Source organism: Aspergillus homomorphus, assembly GCF_003184865.1.
Source record: "Aspergillus homomorphus CBS 101889 unplaced genomic scaffold BO97scaffold_81, whole genome shotgun sequence".
Taxonomy (NCBI): domain Eukaryota; kingdom Fungi; phylum Ascomycota; class Eurotiomycetes; order Eurotiales; family Aspergillaceae; genus Aspergillus; species Aspergillus homomorphus.
Window position 1 is genome coordinate 1 of NW_020291967.1, and position 22,109 is coordinate 22,109.

At 52.5% G+C, this 22,109-nt stretch overlaps 8 protein-coding genes and 1 non-coding gene across 9 annotated transcripts; 6 read left to right on the forward strand and 3 right to left on the reverse strand.

Annotated features, from left to right (window-relative positions):
- Positions 1–545: 545 nt before the first annotated feature.
- BO97DRAFT_429808 (uncharacterized protein) lies at positions 546–893 on the forward strand (the record flags this gene model as incomplete). The annotated part of the gene is made up of 1 exon (XM_025697391.1): positions 546–893. The coding sequence occupies one exon, from the start codon at positions 546–548 to the stop codon at positions 891–893; it is 348 nt and encodes a 115-aa protein (XP_025546054.1).
- Positions 894–1,776: 883 nt separating this feature from the next.
- BO97DRAFT_429809 (uncharacterized protein) lies at positions 1,777–3,047 on the forward strand (the record flags this gene model as incomplete). The annotated part of the gene is made up of 4 exons (XM_025697392.1): positions 1,777–1,806; positions 1,858–2,225; positions 2,281–2,811; positions 2,870–3,047. 4 exons carry the CDS (start codon positions 1,777–1,779, stop codon positions 3,045–3,047), a joined length of 1,107 nt encoding a protein of 368 aa, XP_025546055.1.
- A 357-nt stretch (positions 3,048–3,404) lies between these two features.
- Positions 3,405–7,744, reverse strand: BO97DRAFT_447229 (uncharacterized protein; the record flags this gene model as incomplete). Its single annotated transcript, XM_025698751.1, has 5 exons — positions 3,405–3,753; positions 3,847–4,799; positions 5,996–6,236; positions 7,171–7,355; positions 7,409–7,744. The coding sequence occupies 5 exons, from the start codon at positions 7,742–7,744 to the stop codon at positions 3,405–3,407; spliced, it is 2,064 nt and encodes a 687-aa protein (XP_025546056.1).
- A 1,271-nt stretch (positions 7,745–9,015) lies between these two features.
- On the reverse strand, positions 9,016–9,086 carry BO97DRAFT_t283. The gene has a single exon. It is a non-coding gene; the product is annotated as a tRNA-Gly (tRNA).
- Positions 9,087–9,795: 709 nt separating this feature from the next.
- BO97DRAFT_409350 (uncharacterized protein) lies at positions 9,796–10,828 on the forward strand. Its single transcript, XM_025696046.1, has 2 exons — positions 9,796–10,435; positions 10,508–10,828. The coding sequence occupies exons 1-2, from the start codon at positions 10,053–10,055 to the stop codon at positions 10,581–10,583; spliced, it is 459 nt and encodes a 152-aa protein (XP_025546057.1). The 5' UTR covers positions 9,796–10,052; the 3' UTR covers positions 10,584–10,828.
- An 811-nt stretch (positions 10,829–11,639) lies between these two features.
- BO97DRAFT_401087 (uncharacterized protein) lies at positions 11,640–13,391 on the forward strand. The gene is made up of 3 exons (XM_025694326.1): positions 11,640–12,065; positions 12,124–12,586; positions 12,654–13,391. The coding sequence occupies exons 1-3, from the start codon at positions 11,672–11,674 to the stop codon at positions 13,363–13,365; spliced, it is 1,569 nt and encodes a 522-aa protein (XP_025546058.1). The 5' UTR covers positions 11,640–11,671; the 3' UTR covers positions 13,366–13,391.
- A 161-nt stretch (positions 13,392–13,552) lies between these two features.
- Positions 13,553–14,635, forward strand: BO97DRAFT_379510 (putative cyanamide hydratase). The gene is made up of 2 exons (XM_025693167.1): positions 13,553–14,014; positions 14,066–14,635. The coding sequence occupies exons 1-2, from the start codon at positions 13,795–13,797 to the stop codon at positions 14,578–14,580; spliced, it is 735 nt and encodes a 244-aa protein (XP_025546059.1). The 5' UTR covers positions 13,553–13,794; the 3' UTR covers positions 14,581–14,635.
- A 2,669-nt stretch (positions 14,636–17,304) lies between these two features.
- BO97DRAFT_438823 (GPI anchored serine-threonine rich family protein) lies at positions 17,305–18,143 on the forward strand (the record flags this gene model as incomplete). Its single annotated transcript, XM_025697933.1, has 3 exons — positions 17,305–17,350; positions 17,405–17,618; positions 17,675–18,143. 3 exons carry the CDS (start codon positions 17,305–17,307, stop codon positions 18,141–18,143), a joined length of 729 nt encoding a protein of 242 aa, XP_025546060.1.
- A 992-nt stretch (positions 18,144–19,135) lies between these two features.
- On the reverse strand, positions 19,136–21,675 carry BO97DRAFT_276172 (alpha-amylase). Its single transcript, XM_025691026.1, has 8 exons — positions 21,501–21,675; positions 21,010–21,420; positions 20,304–20,893; positions 20,198–20,221; positions 20,124–20,144; positions 19,816–20,041; positions 19,442–19,724; positions 19,136–19,359 (listed from the first exon to the last, which is right to left on the reverse strand). Exons 1-8 carry the CDS (start codon positions 21,568–21,570, stop codon positions 19,338–19,340), a joined length of 1,647 nt encoding a protein of 548 aa, XP_025546061.1. The 5' UTR covers positions 21,571–21,675; the 3' UTR covers positions 19,136–19,337.
- Between the last annotated feature and the right edge of the window lie 434 nt (positions 21,676–22,109).

Here is a 22,109-nt window from a genome sequence, read left to right on the forward strand (position 1 = left end):
GTAAAGCTTGTCGACTTCGAATGCCCCCAGGGAAATGCTAGCCGGGAGTCGATGAAAAAGGAGTTGGAGAGTGTACGTGTAGAGCTGATGGAGGAGTCAGGACGTGGTGGAGGTTTCATGTTCCCAGATAAGAACAATTGAAAATGAGGCAGAAGATGCTGGTATGTGGTTCCTCCATATACTCATCTTCATGTCTTCCTGTTGCCCAATCAACATATACAAACTCGCTTCGTGGGCGCGGAGCACCATAGTGCCGCTTTCGATTGTCTCACATCATCGCTCGATCTACAGTTTTCCCAATGGCCCTGAGTTTGAGAGTATCTGGCTCGATGAGCTGTGGCTGGTATCTGAAAGCCAAATGGCTCCTTACCAACAGCACATGAGTAGTGGATGGGCATAGTTGTTGGCAGCGGTCTTTCTAATTATTGACTGCATTCTGCACTGTTTGATTGGACTCAGGTCCTTTCCAACCAAGGAGTTATAAGCGTCGCAGCTGTATCACCAAGATCTCGAGCACCAGGAAGACTTGGAAGACTGGGTTTGCCATGCATCTTGGTTCGCTGGCCATGATACTCGAGGGCTTCGGTCTCACGAACCCTCCGGTAGTCAAAAGACTAGAAGGCGTAGAGAGATTTGCATACGAGGACCGCCATGGCTGCCGCATGCAAGTCTGCGCACCTGGGGGCTACAGCTTTGGGTATCTCAATAGTTGGTGCCCTGACGTTGACAACACCACGCCCACCATTATTGCTTTCCTCAAACATGTATCCTACCTGAATTGCCACTCTATCACTCACGCTATAATCTGGATCCTGGGCGTGCAAAACAGAGGCGGCCGATGGGGGGCGGTCGATATTGACAACAACGCACTCTCCTTGAACAAGATCCGTTGAGCGATATGAGTTGTTTGTGCAATTAGTCCTCGGCCGATGTGACAGAACGCGTGGATGAAGCCTTTGGTCTGCTATCGCAGAGCCCTGTGAGTCAACGTATTAGGTCTGAGCTCCTATCCCGGTTTTTCACTGAGTTTCTCGGGGCGTGTTACGGCCGGTGGTGATGCAAGTACACCTACAGTACGAGCAATGTGCTATGTGGTCTGGCTTATTTCACCATATCCAACAGCAGCATCCCTGCCTCGACCTCCGTCGCAGTGCGATGATTGGTGTCGGTCCAGAGTCCAGACGGTGGCAGGAGTCAGAACCTAGAGACCCATCGATCAAGCAGTCGGAACGGATCCGAATATCCTTTTACAGCTTTGCAGACGGCGTGCGCTGCAATAGATTTGCTGTCATATCAGGGGCTGACTGCTGATTCTGTCAACACGTTCGTCTTTACCGTATCCAGACCCAGTCGAAGCAGGAGAGCAGGATATTCTGAGCTCTGGGAGTTTTCAAGACTGATATGACCATCGGGTTTCAAATGGACTGAGGCCTCTTTTGCGGTGGCCTAGAGTGTGCACTCGTCCTGTTGCCTTGTGAAGATCTTGGATCGAACATTATTCTGTGGCCTGAACTCGAGACTGGCATCGACTATAATTTGGAGGCCTGGACAACAGGGAGTAGAGTCATATAAGATACACAACGATTCTAGTTTATTCACTGCTGTCCTGCCAGACAACCTGTCGTATCATCGCCAAGAGATCAGATATTCACATTGACCTTCTCCCCTCACTCGTATCTTTTCACAACATACTCATGCAATACATAGCATCGCGCCCTCGAAACCCAAAGCGTTCTCTGTTCGGATCACACGACCAACCACACTTCAACCTTCACCATGCAAATTCCCATGGAGATCTATGATCAAGTAGGTCCTCTTATGCTTGGGATATGTATCCCAAGACTAACTTGCCCATAGATTGTGTTCTTCGTGGCGAACCAGAACAGTGGCCGACTCTCACATCAACAAGCGAATCGTCATTATTCTGTCCCAACATCTGGTGCAGCCAGGCAAGAGCTCGCCACTCTGTGTCTTGTCAATCAGAACTTCTGCCGCAGCGCTTCATTCGCACTATTCCGACACATCGTCGCGAGATTTCACGGTTTTAGAGAATGTCGTACATGCCAGCTCCTAGAGGAGCTATCCTGCAGTGTCTACGCCTCCTGCGTCCGTCAGATCGATTTCAAAATCCATCCAGCAGAGGACCTCTCTTACATGCTCAATGACTTACAATATGTTCTCGACCTGGCAGACGCTTTTTTTCACTTGCCTTCCAAGATTCACAAGTCTGAGAGCCTTTGAGTTTCACGAAACACCTCTGTACCTGACTCGGTTGACAAGGGAAATTTGCGTTCAGAGGGTCCTTATGGCACTGCACAATATACAGCTTCCAGACCTCACCGAGCTGCATGTCAATTTCCCGCTCGCCCATCAGTTCGAACAGTTCTTCTCCACCACCTTCCCGCCGAGTCGAACCAGCGAGATCCTGCACCGTCTCCACCATCTTGGGCTGTGCGTGTCCGCGTTCACAAATACTGATGATCTGCGACGGTTCGCAAGCGATGTTCAGGCGTCCATCCTCCCCAAACACGAGGCTCTCCCTAACGCCAACCACAACGCGCATCTCTTCCAGATGGTCAATTTGGCGCCCAACCTCAAGTCGCTGGCCCTCCGTAGCGAAGACATGCTACCCCTCGACGCCCTCGTCTTCCCGCCCTCGCTTCGTCTCCGGTCGCTCTCTCTCCGACGAATGTGCCTTTCATCCGAGGTGCCGATCGCCTGGATCACAGGATTCAAGCCCACACTCCGGGATCTTATCTTAGAGTGGGTTGGGCTGCAGTCCGCGACGTGGCGTGAGGTTCTGCAGACCATGTGCGAGCTGCGGATATTCGAATAGCGGGCCGACCGAGCATCTCTCCGACAGATTCAGTGCGAGCGCGGAGATCAAGACCCGCTCGCCGCACGATTGGCCTGCGCTTGGGGTCCTGCGGCAGCAGGTCAACCGGAACAGAATCGTGGAGGGGCTGCGGCCGCTGGTGTCGACGCCCACGGGTCATAAACCTCACCTTCATCGCAAGTTGATGGCTCGTATGTCGCGGCGAATTTGAGCGGGTGGGATAGGATTAGGTTTTTGTGGAGAGATACACTGCGTGATGGTCAGAGTCAGGACTTCAGTAGCTATTGACGCTGGTCCAACTCTCTCTTGATAGGTTATAGATCGATAGAAAGCAGAATCAAGACTGATCGTAATATCAGTTGGCCTTCTCAACCTAGTTAATTTTTTTTTTCTTTTCATCATGCATAGCATATGACTCGCACACATTAACACAGCAGCTCAAAAACCATATCCGATGCAAACACCCCGAAGGTACATAAAGAATCTTAAACACGCTCATAATATCCACATCTCAACAGTACAGTACAGGCAGTACCCAGGCTTCACAGCGAACCACATTGCATGCGTTTCAAATCCGATTACGGCGGCAATGTTCGCAGACCCGGAGATGGCACCGACGACACTGCAGAATGTACTTCTTGTGGCGTGTCTGGCACACCTCACACTCGAATCCCCGCCTGCCGCCGCCCTCGATGCGTTCAAAGCGCCGCGAGTGCTCGCACTCGTGGTTCCGTCTCAAGTGTTCTTGCATCTGCACCACGCGCAGATGGCGCTCCGGACGGGGCAATGGCGCCACGGCTTCACGATCGACCACCTCCTCCGCTCGCGCAACGAGTCTCTCCTCATCCCATCGATCGCAGGCACAGGTCTTCCATTTTGCGCCGCATACGTAACAGAACTCGGCGCGGCATTTGCATCTGTAGCAGCGTTATCTATTGTAAACGGTCGGAATCCCTATAAACTGATAAAGAGATGAAGGGGATGAAAAGGATGAAGGAGATGTCACGCACGTCATATGATAACAGCCGACACCAAGCTGCACGATCGCCTTGCAGGAGAAGCACCTCTGCCAGCCCTCACTCCACGCCAGTTCCAGCGTGGCCTGCAGCGCCGCATCCTCTGGGCAATCGTCCGCATGGTACACATTCTTGCACATGGTGCAACTCAGGTTGTCGCAGGCCGCGCAGTGCGCCTGGTCGGAGGTGATATGGGCCGGGGAGATGGACTTGCCGCACTCGGGATTGCTGCAATACGTTCTGTCGGTGGTACTGAACTCTATCTCGGCACTGCGAAACTCCTGCAGTTCGTCGTTGAGGAGGAGGGTTTCAACGCGCGAGAGGTCGATCGGCTGGCGACAGCAGCGCGGAGGGAAGAGCGATTGGTCTTTTGTGGCTCGTAGGAACAGATCTCGTATGCACCCGTTGCAGTAGGTGTGGCCACAGTCTAAGCATGTGACTTCGGCTTGAGGGAACGCGTCGTAGCACACGGAGCATTTGGCCTCTGAATTGAAGCTCTGCAGCGCCTCCTCTTGCCTCTCGGTATAAGTGGAGAAGGAGTCTGCAGCATCACTCTGGTGGTCGGCTTCTTCGCCGTGTGTGTATCCCAGCGTCCTGATGGCCATGCCCGACTCACCCTCTGGGGCGACCGGGGTATGTTGTGCTATGGGCAATGCTTGACCCCGGCTGGCTCTCTGGGCTAAGTGCCGATCATTTCTGGCCTGGCTCTCCTCCGTTTGCAAGCTTGTAATCAACAGGCCATCCTGATCCACGGCCAGGGCGATGCTCCGTGCGAGCTTGAGGTCGTTCAGTTGAGCCACCTTGGCGGTGACCTCTTCCTTGAAAATAGCGAATCTGAAATCGTCTTCTGCGGACGCGTCGGTACGGCGTTCTTCGTTGGCTATCTCATAGTAACGCTTGATCTCGGCTAGCTGCTCGGTCAACTGCGATATCTCCGTCGAGATCGGCTAGATGGGTGTCAACATGCGACTCCATGGTCGGTGTGGGAGTGGTATGAGAATTGATGAAAGATGGCCGAGATTTCAGAATAGATGAGGAAATGCAAGGTGCGTGAGAGTTGACCAGGTGTGAGATGGGAGGATTCAACGGCAGGCCATCTATCATGGAGGAGAAATACGTCAGTTCTGGGGTACAGAATGTCTGTAGTGAATGCAGATCAAAGTTCAAACCACGAATTGGAATACCTTGTTGACAGAGAAGTCCGAATGAAAGTAAAGTTGAGTTTGAGTGAAGAGAAATGTGAAGGGAGGCGGCGTTAATGAAGATGGCTCAACCATAACAGCCGGGCTCAATTCCACTCTTGACGGAAGACGGGCGTCAGGCACATTTGACTTCTCCTCCTATTTCAATTCTCACATTACATCCGGGCCCCTGAACCCAACGGCCCTATAGTATTCCCTTGGTCAAGTCAGAAGTAGTGAAAATTGGCATCCCCTGTCATCAAGAGACCAGGCTGACTGCGCCGTATCACCTTCAACGAGACAGTTATCATACTTATTCTGTGGAGGGCTCTGCAGCTAGATGGTTCTGAAGTATATTACAAATGTTAGAGAGACTAGTAATGGTCTTGAATATTGCAGATGTTGATTCTGTTGTCAAAGGTCTAATACAGTGGATTAGCAGTTTGGGCTACACAGATCCAAACTTCGATAGATTCCAAATCCGAGATATTAGGGACTATGGCAGTACGAGAGAGAGAGAGAGAGAGAGAGAGAGAGAGTTGTGTGTGTGTGTGTGTGTGTGTGTGTGTGTGCGTGTGTGTGTGTGTGTGGGTGTGTGGTGTGGGTGTGTGGTGTGGGTATGTTTGTATATGTGTCTGTTTTTCCTTATTAGGCTTTACTAAATTATATGGGGAACTTTCGAGGCTTCCATGCCAATAAAAAGTCACTTCACCGTGGTTTCATACAGTACTGCGGAAAGAATACAACCTCTTTCGTCACCTTTAGGATCCCCCTAGCTGGGGAATGTTCTCAAACTTGGGACTTGGGTCTCTTTCGAGCCATTGCTTATCACATTTGTGAGACGGACGACGACGGTCGGGGCACATATATTCTTTTTTGTTCACCAAGCTGAGCGATACTCAACCTCGTAGTCGGACCTGTCCCAACTGGCCCGCTGGAAATAACATTTGTCATCCTTATACCTGGTATCCTATGTCCACGGCGCGTAGGTATGTCCCATTTTCCAGCCAAGTGACTAGTTCACCGATCCCAAAATACTTGGCTTCCTCCAACAAGGCGAAATATTTTGGGTAGTCATGACCCTTTTGTCGGTCGTAGAAGATGGGAAAGATGCCGCGGCGAAGATATCGAAGGAGGTGTTCGAATAGATCGGGGTCTGCGTCGATGAAGTATGACCCATCTTCAAGGGCATTGTTCCATCGACTGGAAAGCAACGAAGAGAGAAGGTGCTTTCACGGAGGGTCTCACGGGTTGTGGTGTAATCTGCGCTCTCCGACTTATAGCACGATTCGAGGGTCGATTGCAGTCGGTGCCGCAGTCCCAAGTGAGAAAATACTTCGGTTCATGTTGGTAATCACTGCTATTATAGTGTCAAGGAGTTAGATGCAAGATACAGACCCGATAGCTGTGATCGACCGACCTTATCAAATGGTCATATCGGGACTAACTTCCGGATGGCAAGCAAGTAGATTATGATCGTCTTGGCGACGGATGAAAAGACTGCAAACTTGCTGATCAGGAAACTGAGGAGCTTTTACAGATTAAGAGGTCCTGGCGAGGATGTTGTGGGTAAAAAGAAATCATACCAAGTGGTCGAGGGGTGTTGTCTTTACTGCAATTAAATGGTGCCTGACTGTGCAGGCACATAGATCTCAATCATAGCTTACTAATAGTACAGATTTCCGCTGTGTACATAAGTCAAAGGTCCCCATCAGTGGCACGTGACTCACCCCCGCTTCTTCCACAGCACAATGTTTTGCATCTCTGCTTCATCAAAGAGAAGCTGTCAGAAGTCGAAGACATAGATTCGGGTGTAGCGCAGTCCATTTTTCCATGAGGGTCACATCTAACCCTTATGCCATACATTACTGTATATATACTACGAAGGTATTGCACTGCTCCACCTTTACCAAGCGGGGTAAATCGGGAGCCTTCAAGCGGCCCGTTCCATAGAGAAGCTTGGCCGAATTCTACCATTCATACAGTTAGAGTTAGACAAAGGTGGTAAGCTAGTTATGTCGGATTTCATTCACTTGGATCTTCTTCGTCATCCTACTTGCTATTCAGAATGCATGGCCACGTTGACTGATTTGCACCTAACACCCTGCCTTATTCAAACCCACGGCTACCGAACTACTCATAGGCAGCGATCGCACTGGAGAAGGCAGCATCGACCGAGGCAATGGCCGAAGCAATCGTCGTCTTGTCGGTCGAGGTGGCTTTGGCCTCCAGATCTGCACCAAGCTGGTCGGTCCCGGTCTTGAGGGTCTCGATGGACGAGAGCAGGGTGGAGGTGACGCCGGCGGACGCGGCGGTCGACTCCTGCATGCTTGGTTAATCTCATACTTAAACATCTAGCGATTTGATGAACTTACCTTGGCGATGATCTCGTTCAGGGTCGCGACAATGAGCACGGCCAAAGTGGAAACCTCAGACGTGATGCTCGAGCTCTCGGAGGTGCTAAAGGCCGAGGCAGCCGCAGTGTCGGTGATGGCCGTGTCCAGGGCGCTCTTGACAGCGTTGTAGTCGGACAGAATGCCCAGAGCAGCCAAGAGGTCTCCGGTCCAGTTGGTCACGTCGGTCTTGAGGGTTGTCACGTCGGTTCCAACGGTCTTCAGGTCCGTCAAGACCGTTGCCCCATCACGTTTGGAAATGGGACCTGCTTGGGCGAGGAGGCCCAAGGCAGCAATGAGGAGAGACTTGCAAAGCATGATGAAGCAGAGGGGATTTGGCGGAGATGGAGGCTCCTGGCTTTTTCGAGCTGCTGGTGTTCGTGATGCTGTGCGAGAGTATCATCTCCATGGGAATTGACTGCCTTTAAATATCTCTTGATGCTGAAGATTTCCCTCGCTGGTCTTCTCGCGAGAGGGGAACTCGTCCGCTAACACGGAATAGCCACGGATGTTGAAGTCTCCATTCCAGCCCACGATGCTTCATTCTCCGCCATAGCGCCGCAGGTCAATGCAACCCCCTCATTAATCTATTCTGTTACTGTTTTGCCAACACTTTCTTCACGTGTCGACGCGAAGACCGAGGGATCATGTATAGTGGCCATCCGACGACAAACAAACGTAGTCAGCAACATATACTTTCCCTTGTCCAGCCGGGTCTCTTGAACGACACTCGTGCATATCTGTCTGCATGGATCACAAGTTCCTGCACAGTCAGGTCGGCCAGGTCTAGAGTTCGACCTCGGCCAGGCCTAGTACATGGGCGACTGATTGGATCGGCCTCTTCTTATTCTCCCTTTCACAGCAGGGCTCGCCTCCCAACATGAAATTCTCGAATTTCTTTGGTTTGAGGTGAGGTGTAATCCAATGAAACCCTCCAAGCGTCGAGATTCAAGTCGAATCGGACAAGGGGCTAGAGATTCCACAGTCAGATCTCATCTTGAGTCCTTGCAAGATTTCATCTCCGAAATGCAGGGTATGGCAGGTGACACAATGTTGGCCTACCTGAGGAAGCGACTCTCCCCGCTTCTCCAGATGCTTTTCTCAGGTAGGCCAGAGAGCAACAGCAGTTCCTGATCGACGTAGATTCGCTGACCCCGCTCGTGCGCTCAGACATTAATCTAGGCAACGCGCCACAACCCCCCATTCACTATATGCTTATAGGACCATTGGCTGCAGGGTGTTTGTGGCGGCGGAATGCTTCAGATGTCACCATTGGCTCTCTGGTCAAGCATTCTGTAGATCTCTTGCTGAAGAGATGTAGATTGGTGGCTAAACTGGAGGCAGTTGTTGCGGGGGAAGTAGGGCGGGAGAAATGGCTTGGCATGGGTGTGTTTGTTGAGAAACCCGGTCTAGGTTGGGTTCAAGGGTTTTGAAGCGGGGAGTTTGCCATCGCTATCCTTATTGACTGGCTGCTGCGCTAGATGTGCAATTGTTTCGTTGGATGGAGAAGGAGGGAAAGTGTCCATGGGTTGTAGCGAGCGCAAAAGATGAGCGAGGTTAGCTGAATGGCAAGCAAAAAGAAATTAGATTGCATCATCCGTGAATCGAACACGGGCCTCATCGATGGCAACGATGAATTCTACCACTAGACCAATGATGCTGATTGATGTATTTTTGAATTATTTTATAAATCATAACCCAAATTTTCCTATCAGCAAGTCTTCTCCCAGATAACTTCAATCCAACCGACACGTCTAGGAACTCGCAAGTTGTATACCGCTCAAACGTTCAAGATATCTCCCAGTTGAATATGTTTTTCAGAATCCTCTCTGACACAGCTTCAGCGAGCCATACTCGCGACCGTAACATAAAATACATCACGTCATCCCCTCTTCCCCTTGGAGATGTGCTTCGATATATCACTCGCTAGTATATGTTTTGCACCATCGCCATCAAAAGCCCACGTCAACGGCACATGCCACTATAGAGATTGGATAAAAGACTACTGCGGCTCCATAAGCCCCCAAGTATCCCTAGACTAAGTTTGAAGCAAGTAACAAATCATATCCCACAAACACTACCCATCGCAACGACCTCCCGTGTCCAAGTCAATCCTCTTCAACTCCCCTACGGCAAAGGCAATGCACCCGCCCAATCAATCCACAAACCTAGTGTCATGAGCAGGAATGCCAACCCTCAAATACGATAGTAGCGATACCACGGCCAATGCGACAGTTGCACGCATTGGCCACCGCCGCAAGGATCGTCCCGCGCTGCAGAGGCCCTTGACATCATCGCCACTAACCAGTGCTTATCTGGCCGCCAATGCTGTCATCACACCGCGACTTCACCCTTGCACCTTGTGCGAGTAAACTTTTCAACAACACACTACGATCGGCATCCTAAGCCTCCTCCGTCTTGTGCAACGGACAGCGATATTGCACGCCACTGACGTACGCTAGGGTGCGACCTGGCAGGGGAAGACGATATATACTATGTTCTCTCCTCGCTCGACCCCAGACACGATCCCCACTATCAGACTTCAACTCCACTCCAAGACTTGCTTGACACTCCATAATTAATACTTGACACATAGACTTGACATTTGGAAAGAACAATAGCCAGAATGCCTCTCTTCCACCGCAACTCCGTCTCCAGCGCCTCCGATCGCAGCATTGACGACCCCAACACCGATTACACGCATCGCTCGCGGCGCTCCCACCACTCCACCTCGCCGCGATCCAGCCTCTCCTCGTCCTCATCCTCTTCACGCCGCCACAGCCACAGCCACAGTCACAGCCATAGCGGTAGCAACCACGGCCACTCGCGCTTCAGCTTCGGCGGTAGCCGCCATCACCAAGAGGACCCCTCTGTCCTAGCCGCGAAGGAGCAGGTCTCGCGTGCCGAGGCCGCCGAGCGCGAGGCCGACCGCGCCCTCCTGGCTTCCCGGCGGGCTGTGCACGAAGCCCGCGAGCATGTCAAGCGGCTCGACGAGGAGGCACGGATCGAGTATGTGCCCATCCCATCCCGTGCCCTATCTGGCTGTCTCTAGAAGCATAGCTAATGACTGATGAATGACAGGGCCCGCCTGGCCAAGATGAAACAGGACCAGGTCAAGTCGATCACGAAACGGGCGAAGCCGCTGGGACGTAAGTGATTCGTGCTGTGTTGTGAATATATTCGGGGTTGTGGTCGGTGCTGATGGACGATGGGATTAGGGCACGTTTGAGCATTGCAGAGACAGGGGTAGATTTAGTGGACGATGTATCTGTACAATACTGTCTGTGATTGCTGTTGTTTGAGCGTGTCTTCTTGAGCGACTTCTTGTTTGAAACACAGCGTGTACGATATGAGAGTGTATGATACGCATACCTGGTGGCAAATTCACTTTGTTTATGTCTGGTTGAGGATACCAGTGAAGTCGATGGGGTAGTGAGGGATTAGTATACTTCTAGTTCGAATCATGGCTCGGAGCTCATTCGTCGCGAACATCATCATTTGTAATTCAGGTTCGACCCTCCTTGATGATGTCTGCCGCATTCTAGGCACGATGCTCACGAAGCACTCTCGGGCGACAATGGGCGAAGATGCCCTTCAAACTGGGGCCCTTTCCGGGGCTGCTCAGGCTCTGGAATCAGCGCTTGGACGGTGAACACCATAGTCTCTCGAACGTAGCTGGGGGCCATATCAACCCCGAAGACGCCATCAACGAATCTCGCATACCATAAAGTACTGCTGAGGCAGTCGCGGGAACACCCTCGTCCATGTGGCCCATGCATATCACAAGCTCTCCGTTTTGCATAAGACCAGGAATTTATCAAGACGATCATCCAAGGAGGTCATTGGCATACCTGCGACCGAGCGGATCTGGTTGTCAACCTTTGCTTTCTATTGATACTTGTCAGCTTTCAGACAGCTCTACGTGGCTGTCGCTCTGGCCAGCATAACCTTGACATCTGCAGACAACCCCGCAGCTAGAGTGGTACGCATGCTGACTTCCTTCCATTGGCGAAGGTAACAACTAGGAACGATGAGAGAAAACTCTTTGGCTTCCTGATGTCGGGGCAACAAACACTGCATAAGACATGAAAGGAAGGCAGGAAAGCAAAGAAGACGATAAGATAAAGACAGTCACGGGACTCTCTTGTCCGGTCGGGGATTTCCCCGCATTTTCCCTTGCCAAATTCCTCTCCAACAATTCAATCCACTCTAACCTCATCTTTCGGGTCTTCAACATCATGCATCATGAACAGTTCCTGCTATACGTGTCGCCGCAGACATGTCGAGTGCCAAATGGTCCGACCCCCGTGTAAGAAGTGTGAGAAGGCCGGGCTGGAATGCCTCCTGAAGCGGCCCCTTCGCTGGGTCGAGGGCGCGACTTTTCGCGGCACAGCAACAAATTCCCCAATCGAGAGCGCATTCCAAGTCCGGCCATCGACACCTCGCCATGTCGGGTCCAAATCTCCTGATAAATCTCTTCATGAGACTGATCTTGTCGACTATTCATCCGAGATTACAACCTCGAAGGGAATCTCGTGGCATGTTGGAATCTACGAAGGCTTCCTCCGAACGCCTTTCAACTTGGACGATCCTACACTCAAAGGCCTGGACGAGGGCTCACGATACTACCTCAATTACTGTCAGTAAGAACTTGATTAACTTTATCCGAGACGAACAAGCACTGACCTCCAGGGCAGACAGCAGATGCGTATGCAAGCTGTTTGTCATGTTCGATAGCCAACACAATCCCCTGAGACAGCTCATCCCCGCTGCTATCGCCCATCCCGTCCTCCTGACGTCCGTTGTCGCCCTCGCCGCGCGACACAGAGCGAATGCCACCCAGACGTTCGAACAAATCCAAGCAGCAGATCACCCTCGCGTTTCGAAACCTTGCTATGACGCTGCTTTATACAAGTATCGGGCTATCAAAGGACTTTCGCAAGCTCTGAATGATGGAACAGGTTCTTCGCTCGACGTCGTGATCAGCAGTGCATTCCTGTTGATCTTCCTCGACCTGTTCGAGTCTGGAAGCGACAAGTGGAATGTCCATGTCGAAGGTGTCAAGAAACTCATTGCCGCGCTTCAGGTTCCGACCATGTCGCGAGATCTGGGAACAACTATGGAAGGCATGCGTGACTTCGCGATGCAACAGATCTACTTGTATGCTCTTGCTCAACGACTATTCCTGTATCCGATGGGACTGTGCTAACTTGTTTTGCCATCGTAGGATTGATACATTGGGTACGACATTTACACGTCCTGGATTGCTAGTCAATCCCGGCTCACATCAGCCATCCACATCTCTCCAAATGAGCGTCGACAAAGCTTATCTAGGCTGTCCCGAACAGTTCGTGGGTGCTCTCCGCTCCTTCTCGGCGGCTAGAGACTGCTTGGCGAAGCCAGGGCGTCTTGACCGTGTTGATGCGTATTTATTGCTCCAGACTATGAAGGACTCGCTTGAGTCTACGCAGAGCTTCAACTGCCACGCCTGGGCGGCAGGGCTCGAGCCGTCTCGCTCATCCCTCATACAACCCACACAATCTATACAGATGTTGAAGGATTTGGGTCAGGCTTACAAGTCGGGAACACTGATTTACGGCTGGCGCGTATGCGATGTTTTCACTGGTGACTCGACGCCTTTGGATGACATAGTGGACGAGCTGATCAGTACTGTCGCTGCGTTACGAAGCAACGAGGCACTGTTCAAGTGCATTCTTTGGCCCCTATTCGTTGCGGGTTTAGAGTCCCGGCATCCATGTCAGAGGCAGTTGGTCGGCGATTGTCTTCGCAGATTCTGGTTTGAGACGAAATGTATCAACGTGATCAACGCGGAGAAAATCCTTCAGCGGTTCTGGGCCCAACCCGAGCAGGGGCCGAGCTTGGGGCCAAATTGGATCTTTAGCATGGGACATATAGAAGGCGACTGGCTTTTGATATAGTCGAGTGTAGATCTATGATACCTACCTTCCACTCCGCCAAGGCGACCTCCACGACATTCGGTGCGGCCGGACGATCGCAGAGCTCGGAAGATCATTGGTCGGCTACTACCCCACTCCAAAAGACTTCCTAATCCGGCCATATCGTCGCCTCAGGCTCAGAGAAAGGAGCTCAATCCACCGAGCAGACAGTCAATCATCATCCTGGGACTCGTGAGATCGCTCTGTCAGTGTAGCCTCTGGATTGCCTGATGGAGTCAGACCTGAGGGATTTATCAGCGCGGGTCTTACAAATCGTCACAATGATCACATCTACGGCTCGCTCCGGATGGCTATAAAGAGCCCAACACTGTCTCTCCTCAGGAACCAAGACAACCTTCACAAGTCTGCATCCGTTTCCTCTGCTATCTCGAATCAGCCCTTCTCGCCAACATGTGTCGCAACGAAGTCGAACTCAATGGCTGGACTAGTGTCCCGGTCAATGCGGGTGCCATTTTCCAGGATCAGCCCTTCATCACCGCGCCTGGCCCGCTCTCAATCGATGAGATCAAGTTTCCATCTGACGACCCTGTCGTTGCCAAAACCCAGGAGTATGCCCAGGCCGTTCTCCATCCGCAGACCTACAATCACTCCATGAGAGTCTACTACTACGGTACGTTCATCTGAACACTTAACAGACGGAATCACTAATAGCGATTTCCAGGAATGGCCATCGCTAAACAACAGTTCCCAAAACAAGCCGCCACCTTCAGTCCTGCCACTTGGGCCCTGCTCTGTCTCCTGCACGATCTTGGCACGGCGGAGGAGAACTTGACGGCCACTCGGATGTCCTTCGATCTCTACGGGGGCATCAAAGCTCTGCAGGTCCTTAAAGATTTCGGGTCTACCACGGATCAAGCCGAGGCAGTCGCTGAGGGAATCATCAGACATCAGGATATGGGCGTGGACGGGACCATCACCTTCTTCGGCCAGTTGATCCAGCTGGCCACCCTGTACGACAATGTGGGTGAACACCCTTACGTTAAGGACTTCAGCAAGGTGCTTCACGACGTCACGCGGGAAGAGGTCAACAAAGCCCATCCTCGACAGGCCTGGTGCTCATTCTTTGCGGACACGATCCGGAAGGAGGAGAGTGTCAAACCCTGGTGTCATTCAACGCATATTGTGAATTTTGACAGGCAGATCGAGGGCAATACTCTGATGAAGCAGTGGGAATGATCATCTCAATTTTTGTGCTCTGTATGCACAGAAGCTATGCTGTTGTTACGCTAGGATTAATGTCAAATTGTACATGCGATTCTGATATCAGTTCATTCCTCCAACGATCACCTATCAAGAAACTCTCGAAGCGATACTCTATGCTTAACGGGCAGGTTTGGTGTTTGTTGTTGTACAGTTTAGACAATATAGGAACCACTGGCTGCGAAAGTCCGAGCCAGGATGCGAAACTACGTAGCGCGGACCGGCCCCACGCCAAGTTATGATCATCCAAAGAATGCGGGAAACAGATCCAGTCTCAATCCAGAGGATATATAGCAACTGATGCTCTTTGATAGCGGTCGGCTTGGCTTTTCAATCACAGATTTAGCAACACCAGCATTGTCATACCTTGTCCAGAATTGCCCATATATCAGACACATCTTCCACCGGCTTGTCAACGGCCTTTCAAGCACAACCGGGCCGTGGGGCTGGCAGCGAAGGACCAACATTGCGATCGAGTCCGATGATCGACCCGAATGACCTACATGAAGGCACCGTACCGAACAAGGAGCCGGTCGAGATGAGTATGGCAGTGCCGAATAAACTAGAGGCAAATGGGCTCGTACTCGCTACCTCGGTAGGTGAGATGACAAGATAGTTCTTGAACTATTACCTGATCGCGATATGTGAATCCTAGTTGACACGGAGTGTATAGTACTTGCCACTTCTACTGATGCGACTGGAAGGATACAGTGATGGTGAAGGTAAGACGCGGACTCCTTCGATCGTGCTAATTGCATATGTTCTGTGGACGGGATCGGAAGTCCTTGTGATAGCAATGTTCTATCGTGTGATGCAATGCCTTTTATGGCCACGATTTCAACAACGGATTAACGACAAGTGGTTGCAATTCCAACCCTCTCACAGTACAATGGCCATTAAGCATCTTGGCAATTGTCTTGCTACCATGTCGTGGGCCAAGTCTATCGCAGCCAATCCTCAATATTGAAGTCGATCTATCAGGTAGAACAATGACCGATCGGAGAGAGATTCTATCGAGGCCGCAAGCCAACCCAACCCCACTCTCAAACCGTCCAGTGGATTCATGGCTTGCCTTATCGCTGCAGGAACCAATCTCAACCCTCGATTGCCTTGCAGGCCGATCGCTGCCCCTTGCAGCTTTTGCTGGCCTTGTGCATTCGAAGGTCGAATCCGCGCTATTGAGTATATCTGCCCCTGATCAACAGCCAAGATTATCAATTATGGCCGGATATGAACAACAAAGTAGTAGGAAGCTTTGAACTCCGTTAAACTATGCTATTGACCTTTCGGCGACGGCATTAGGCGTAGAGCGGAATTGTTGTGTCCTTCTGAGGTCTACAAGGCGGCTGCGGTTACACCGATAGTATATTGTACAGGCTGCAACCGCTTGATGAATTTTCAGATCAATCATATATTGTGTGGACGACTGCTATTCATCTGGCATTCTTCATATTTCAAGTCCCACTGACGCCACAGGATACTAGATACTGACATCATTGGGGCAGTTTGCATACTGGGCGCTGTTGCCACTGGGAAGATGCAACCTCAACACTCATCTTCGGACGACAGACAGGACGAACATTGTTCCGATCCCGATCCCGATTATAGTTTTCCCGACCACGTGACCCTGACCAACCCGAGGAATCCGAGCGATGAAAGCAATCTATCGTTAACATACCTGTGCCAGTGGCCACCACGAGCGAGACAACTCCCCCGGAGTTTTCTCCATTTCGAGCCGGTCCGAATCACTGCTTCTGGCTATAATCGAGTCTGACGCTATGATGGTTGCGATGGTGCACAACAACGTACTGAATGATGTAACTCCAAACGCACCTGATGTTGCTCTCCTCTTCCCACTTTTGCCCGTAGACTCACTCCCACCCACACCGCGTGCACGTTGTATGAAAACGCCTTATGCACGCCCGCACTCGGTAATTCGGGAAGAGATTTGGTCCCTCGAACTATTGCCCCCATAGAAATTGGTCGGAGTGACCCGAAGCATTATTAGCGTCTGATTGGCTCAGTGCAATGGTCCATCGCCTGCCAACAAGTAAGGGTCCTGAAACCAGAATCATTACCAACCCAACCACGCTTTGCCTCTGCCGTCCTGAGTGAGACAGTTCAGGCTATTATTAGTGCTCCCCGAGATTAGACTGAGTGGTACGCTGGCTGTGCCTGACTGAGTGCTGAATTTTGGGTTTGCATTTTCGGTTCCTGAGGATTAGGGCAGGCATTGACTGATGGATGGATTGATCCACAGGTCTCAGCTGGAGCTAATGATCATCGCGGAAGCAGGGAAACAAAGGAACGGCTCTGTAAAATGTGAATTACCAGACCAGACCCGACCCTCATTCGTATTATTGCCCCCCTCCCTCCAATTCGGGTGGTTAGCGGTTGTTGTCTTATCTATTTTCGTTGACATGTTCGGACCTATCCAGTGGAATAATGAGAGGCCGACTGCCCCATTATTGCCACATGGGTATCACCAGATTCGACAGAGACTTTTCCTTCTCTGAGACATCCCAACTTGCCTGCGCCTGAGCCACAGCCCTTAACTATATAACTGCATCCGTCGTCTATCCGTCTGCGGGCTTCTCTCCTTCATCAACAACACCAACGCTCGTTGCCTTTAACTTGACTCCTCGCATTCGTTTTGCATACCCAGTCACCCGTTTAATCCCTTTTAAACCAACACTCACCATGCGTTTCTCTTACGCCGTTCTGCCCCTGGCTGCCATTGTTGGCGGTATGTCTTCTAGCATATCTCTTGTGTCTTTGAGCCGTGACTAACGCATCGCAGCCCTCGAGGTCACTTCCCCTACCAAGGGTGAGGATGTTGACGTCTCCAACTCCTTCACTGTGAAGTGGGACTCTGTCAACACCGATGCTTCCTCTTTCAATCTTTACATTGTCAACAACGCCGTCTACCCCCCTGTTGAGCAGAAGATCGCCTCCGATGTCGACACCTCCAAGGGCTCCTACACCGTCTCCAGCCTGTCCGGCCTGACCGACGGGTAAGTTGTTATTGATGGGATTGTCATTCGATGAGCAGCCACTAATAATTCTACAGCAAGGGCTACCAGATCAACCTGGTCTCTGACGTGCCCCAGAACAGCGGCATCCTCGCCCAGTCCCAGCAGTTCGACGTGAAGGGCGCTTCCGACTCCTCCTCGTCGTCCTCCTCCAGTGCCAGTGCCAGCACCTCGACCTCGACCTCCTCGTCGTCGTCTTCTTCCTCCTCCAGCTCCGCCTCCACCACCCTCACCTCGACCGCCAGCTCTTCTACCGGTACTGCCAGCACCCTCATCTCCACCACTGCCCAAACCACCTCCAGCGGCGCGCAGTCGTCGACTGCCCGCGCCAGCACCCCTGTGGCGAGTACTAACCGTGTGTCGCCGTCAGGATCCGCTACCCCCAGCTCGACTGTCAACGGCACCGCCCCCACGGCGTCCGTCCACCCCGGCGCTGGTGCCTCCCTGGCTGCTCCTCTGTCGGCCGTTGCCGGTCTCGTGATGGGCGTCATGGCTCTTACTCTGTAAATGAGTTCTTGTTCCCCTCTCGCCGTTTGCGAAGGATGCGGCCGCCCGGAAGCGCATTTGCATCCCGGCCACTCCCTCCCCGAACGCGACTACACCCCGGACTATAGTTACTATGCACAGCGCAATTCCTTTCTTTTCCGGAAGCGATTGCGGTATTAATCGGAATGCCGGAGTGATGTGATTGATCTTGAATTGATATGTGTCCGACCTGCTGTTTTGTTTCTGCTCGTTTTGCGCTGTGTTCTAGAGGCGAGATCTACCAATCTACAGTTGAATAATAATATTCCCCGAGTTTTTTGTTTGATGGTTCCTGAATATAATGCACGGGCAGTCGGATAATTCTGATGCTTAAACTACCTTCATCCCTGGGTTCGATAATCCGTACCTGACCGCAGGCCTCTGGTTTCGTCCGGGTTGGAGATTTGATCTGACATCATCCACCCTGATTGTAAGGGGTGGTATTGAAAAATACCCACTTGCTGATCCCGGTACTCTTACCGAAAGCAGCCCAACTTCCCACAGGCCGGACTCGCCGGATCTTCTCTTCCGAGACATTATCTCTGGCTGGCACCAGACAGACCCATGTCTCAATGCCCTCGCCTGCCCGGTTCCATTCGCAATTTGCCGGTTTCTTGCGCTTTGCGCTTTGCCCTTGGCGCGCCAAATACGACGGCAGCTGCTTGGCAGCGCCCGTGAGGGCTTTTCCCCGGCGGAAAAAGTAAAAGTGAAGATAAGGGAAATGAGGATTAGGCGTGGGCGGAATATAGTGGGAGACTAATGTACAGTGCATGCAGTTACTGACTGGACCCCTGCAATGGGCATGGCAAAGGGGCTGCAGGTCTATTTCTCTATTTCGCTGGTGTGCTTATGTGCTGTGAGATGCAGACACACAGTAAATACAAATAGTAGACAGACCTATTGGCAATAATGTTTCAGTGCATCGCCCCCACTTGACTCGACATTCAGATTACTTGATGGCTTGATGATTCGACGACTTTTCCTGTCAGAGGAATTGCCTAATCCGGCTCTGCTTCTAAAAGGTTTTTTTTTTTTATGCTCTGCTAGTGTTGTTGTCTGCTCGTCTGGCGCGCATTCTGACTGGCGCGATCGCCAGGGATTGATTGCCATTTGCCACCAGCCAACTGTCCTTGCCAGATTCACTCGTATTTGTATTGTGTGGTCCATGGCTCCCCGTTAGGCATAGATGTCGTGATCACTGCAGATAAGATGGTCAGTCAAGCTGATTGCCTTTTCTTCCCACCCCCACCACCACCAAAAGAGAATCTGAAGAAACTTACAATGGTTCCGAGAGACGCGCGCGGTCCGGGACGGAGGCATTGACCCAGACACTCACCCCGCGGCCTGATACGGGGAACAGCCCATACCCGTGCTCGTCAATCACCACCGGGCTACTACTACTACTGCTGCTGCTGCTGCCGCTCTCCAGCACATCCGTCCACGTCTCGTGGGCGTGCCCAGGCCCAACATACATGCGCTTCGTGGCCGCCGTTTCGCTGGGCCCCCAGTGCAGCACACACGCCAATCCCGCCCGGTGGCGCGCGTTGCCGTATCGCACAAAGCCTGTGGCGTTTTGGCGCGCGTGGGTCAGATACGAACTCTCTCCTTAAAACGGCTTGCATTCAATTCACAGGGTAAGGGGAGGTGCGCTCACCGATGCAGTGTGCCTCGTCCAGGTAGTCTTGCTGCTCGCCGTACGCATACAGCTTGCGCACCCGCGTTAGGATCGGGAGCTGGCGACCGTAGCCTGCGCGGTCGTGCTGCGCGCACTGTCCGTCCCAGATCCCGTACAGGTCGCCGTAGAATACGCACGGATGGCCCTCTCGGCGGAGCAGGATGAAGGCATACGCCAGGAGTTTGAATTCCGGGGCGATTGTGTTCTGCGGGGGCGGGGTCAGTTCGCTGAACTGATGGGGTGGTGGCTGTGTTTGATATCAATCAGGGCAGGACAGGCAGGCTTACCTCCATCATTTGGCCGGGTTGCTGGCAGGTTGCGTTAGTTAGAGCCTCAGGCGGTGCGCTGGCAGCTCACTTACCGTGTCATGGTTCTCGACAAACGTCTGTCATCCAACCCCAATCGAGTAGTCAGCGTGCATGAACCCCCTCCGACTAGTCCTCAGCAAGCACCAAGGACAAACTCACCAACGCATTTTCCGGACACCGCTGCATCAACGTCCCCCGCAGCACCTGGCGCAGATCCGCCCGGGAGTCCAACGAGACGCGGGAGAAGGAGTGCACCAGGGGCGCATCGACCGCCCACACCGTGTGCTCCATCTGCTTGACGTAGCGCACCAGCTCGTGCACGTCGCCCGTCCAGTACTCGCCGATGACGACGAAGGCCTCGTGCGTGGTGGCGCGCATGTGCGCCGTCAGCTCCTTCTGGAACTGCAGCGAGAAATGCTTCGCCGCGTCCAGACGCATCCCACGCAACCCCAACGTGGCCCCAATCCAGGCCGCCCAGTGCAGCACGTCGGCCCGCACCTCCGGGTGCGCGTAGTCCAGGTTCGCGAACATCAGGTAGTCGTAGTTCCCCAGCTCGGTGCCGACGTCGGCCGCCCACTGCTTGTCGGCCACCCGGTAGATCGCGTTAGTCTGGCTGCGGTCGTCCCAGTCCACACCACTGAAGTGCTGCCAGTGGTACTGCATGCTGCTGTAGACGGCGCCGCGCCCCGCGAAGTCGAAGCCCGTCCAACCGTCTATCTGGGTGGGGGCGGCGATTTCGACATCTCGGCCTGTGGCGGGTTAGATTCAGTCTCACCCGAGGATTGGTTCGTGGCACAGTGCGGGGGAGGGGCAGCTGGGGAAAGGATGATATGGGGGACATGGAGCTGAAGACAGGGTCTTTTACGTTTGGGATCGACCTTCACCGCCATGAATCGTTCGTGATAGTCGGCTCCCGCCTTGTGGTTCAGCACCGCATCCCAGTACACGCCCAGCTGCAGCGCGTGGGCGTCGGCCACAAGCTCCCGGAGCTCCTGCAGTGATCCCCATTTGGTTGGGCGCACTCCCTTCTGGTCGAATTCGCCGAGATCGTACAGGTCATAGATGTCGTACCCGTTGCCCCCCGGGTTCATCGCCTTACACCCCGGTGGCAGCCAGAGACTGTCCACACCGATGGCCTTGAGGCTGGGGAGCACACGCTGCAGTCGCCGCCAATGGCGTTTGTCGTCGGGGACATGCCATTCGAAGGCTTCCAGCAGGAGCGTGTTGTCCTCCGGGTCGTGCCAGCTGGGTAGAGACTCGAGGTCACTGGCCGCCGCTGATTATATATATATATAGATAGATTATTAGACTGGAGAGCTCTAGGACGGGTAAGGAAGGGAAGGGTGGGGAGCGAACCCTCAATCTGCTTCCATGGCAGCTGGTCCTTTCTTTTGCGTGGTCGACAACACCAGGGGAATAGGACCATGATGCGATCGAATTGAGGGGATGGTAGTATGGGATGGATGGGAGATCTAGATGATCTAGTTTGGTTGGTTAATTGGTTGATTTGGCTGGTATACAGGGATATCAGATTCAAGGTTGGCCCCAACAATTTCCCCCCTTAATGCCGTTGCCGAGCAGTGCAGCAGCAGCAGTGCAGTCTATTTTGGTTGGCGGATTCAACGCTAAGAGGATCTTAGGTAAGACACCTGTGACAGTACAATACCAAGCGGGTAACAATCAACCACACACACACTCTCTCTCTCCAAAACCCCCCGACCGGTCGCATGCCGTGCACAACAAAGCTGCAGAGGCTGCAGAGATTGAAGAGATTGAACTCAAGTCCCTTTACAACTGAACAGGTCATAATTGGATGGGGCAATGACAGACTGTGCTTAGCTCTCCTGTGGCTCACTCGGAAATGGCCCTGTTTCAAAATAGTTATCCCGGATTCCGTCCGAGGGCTTAGCATCGTCCATCTAAACCCAGAGAGGATCACGGTGGAGTCGGTCGAAGCTAAGAGAA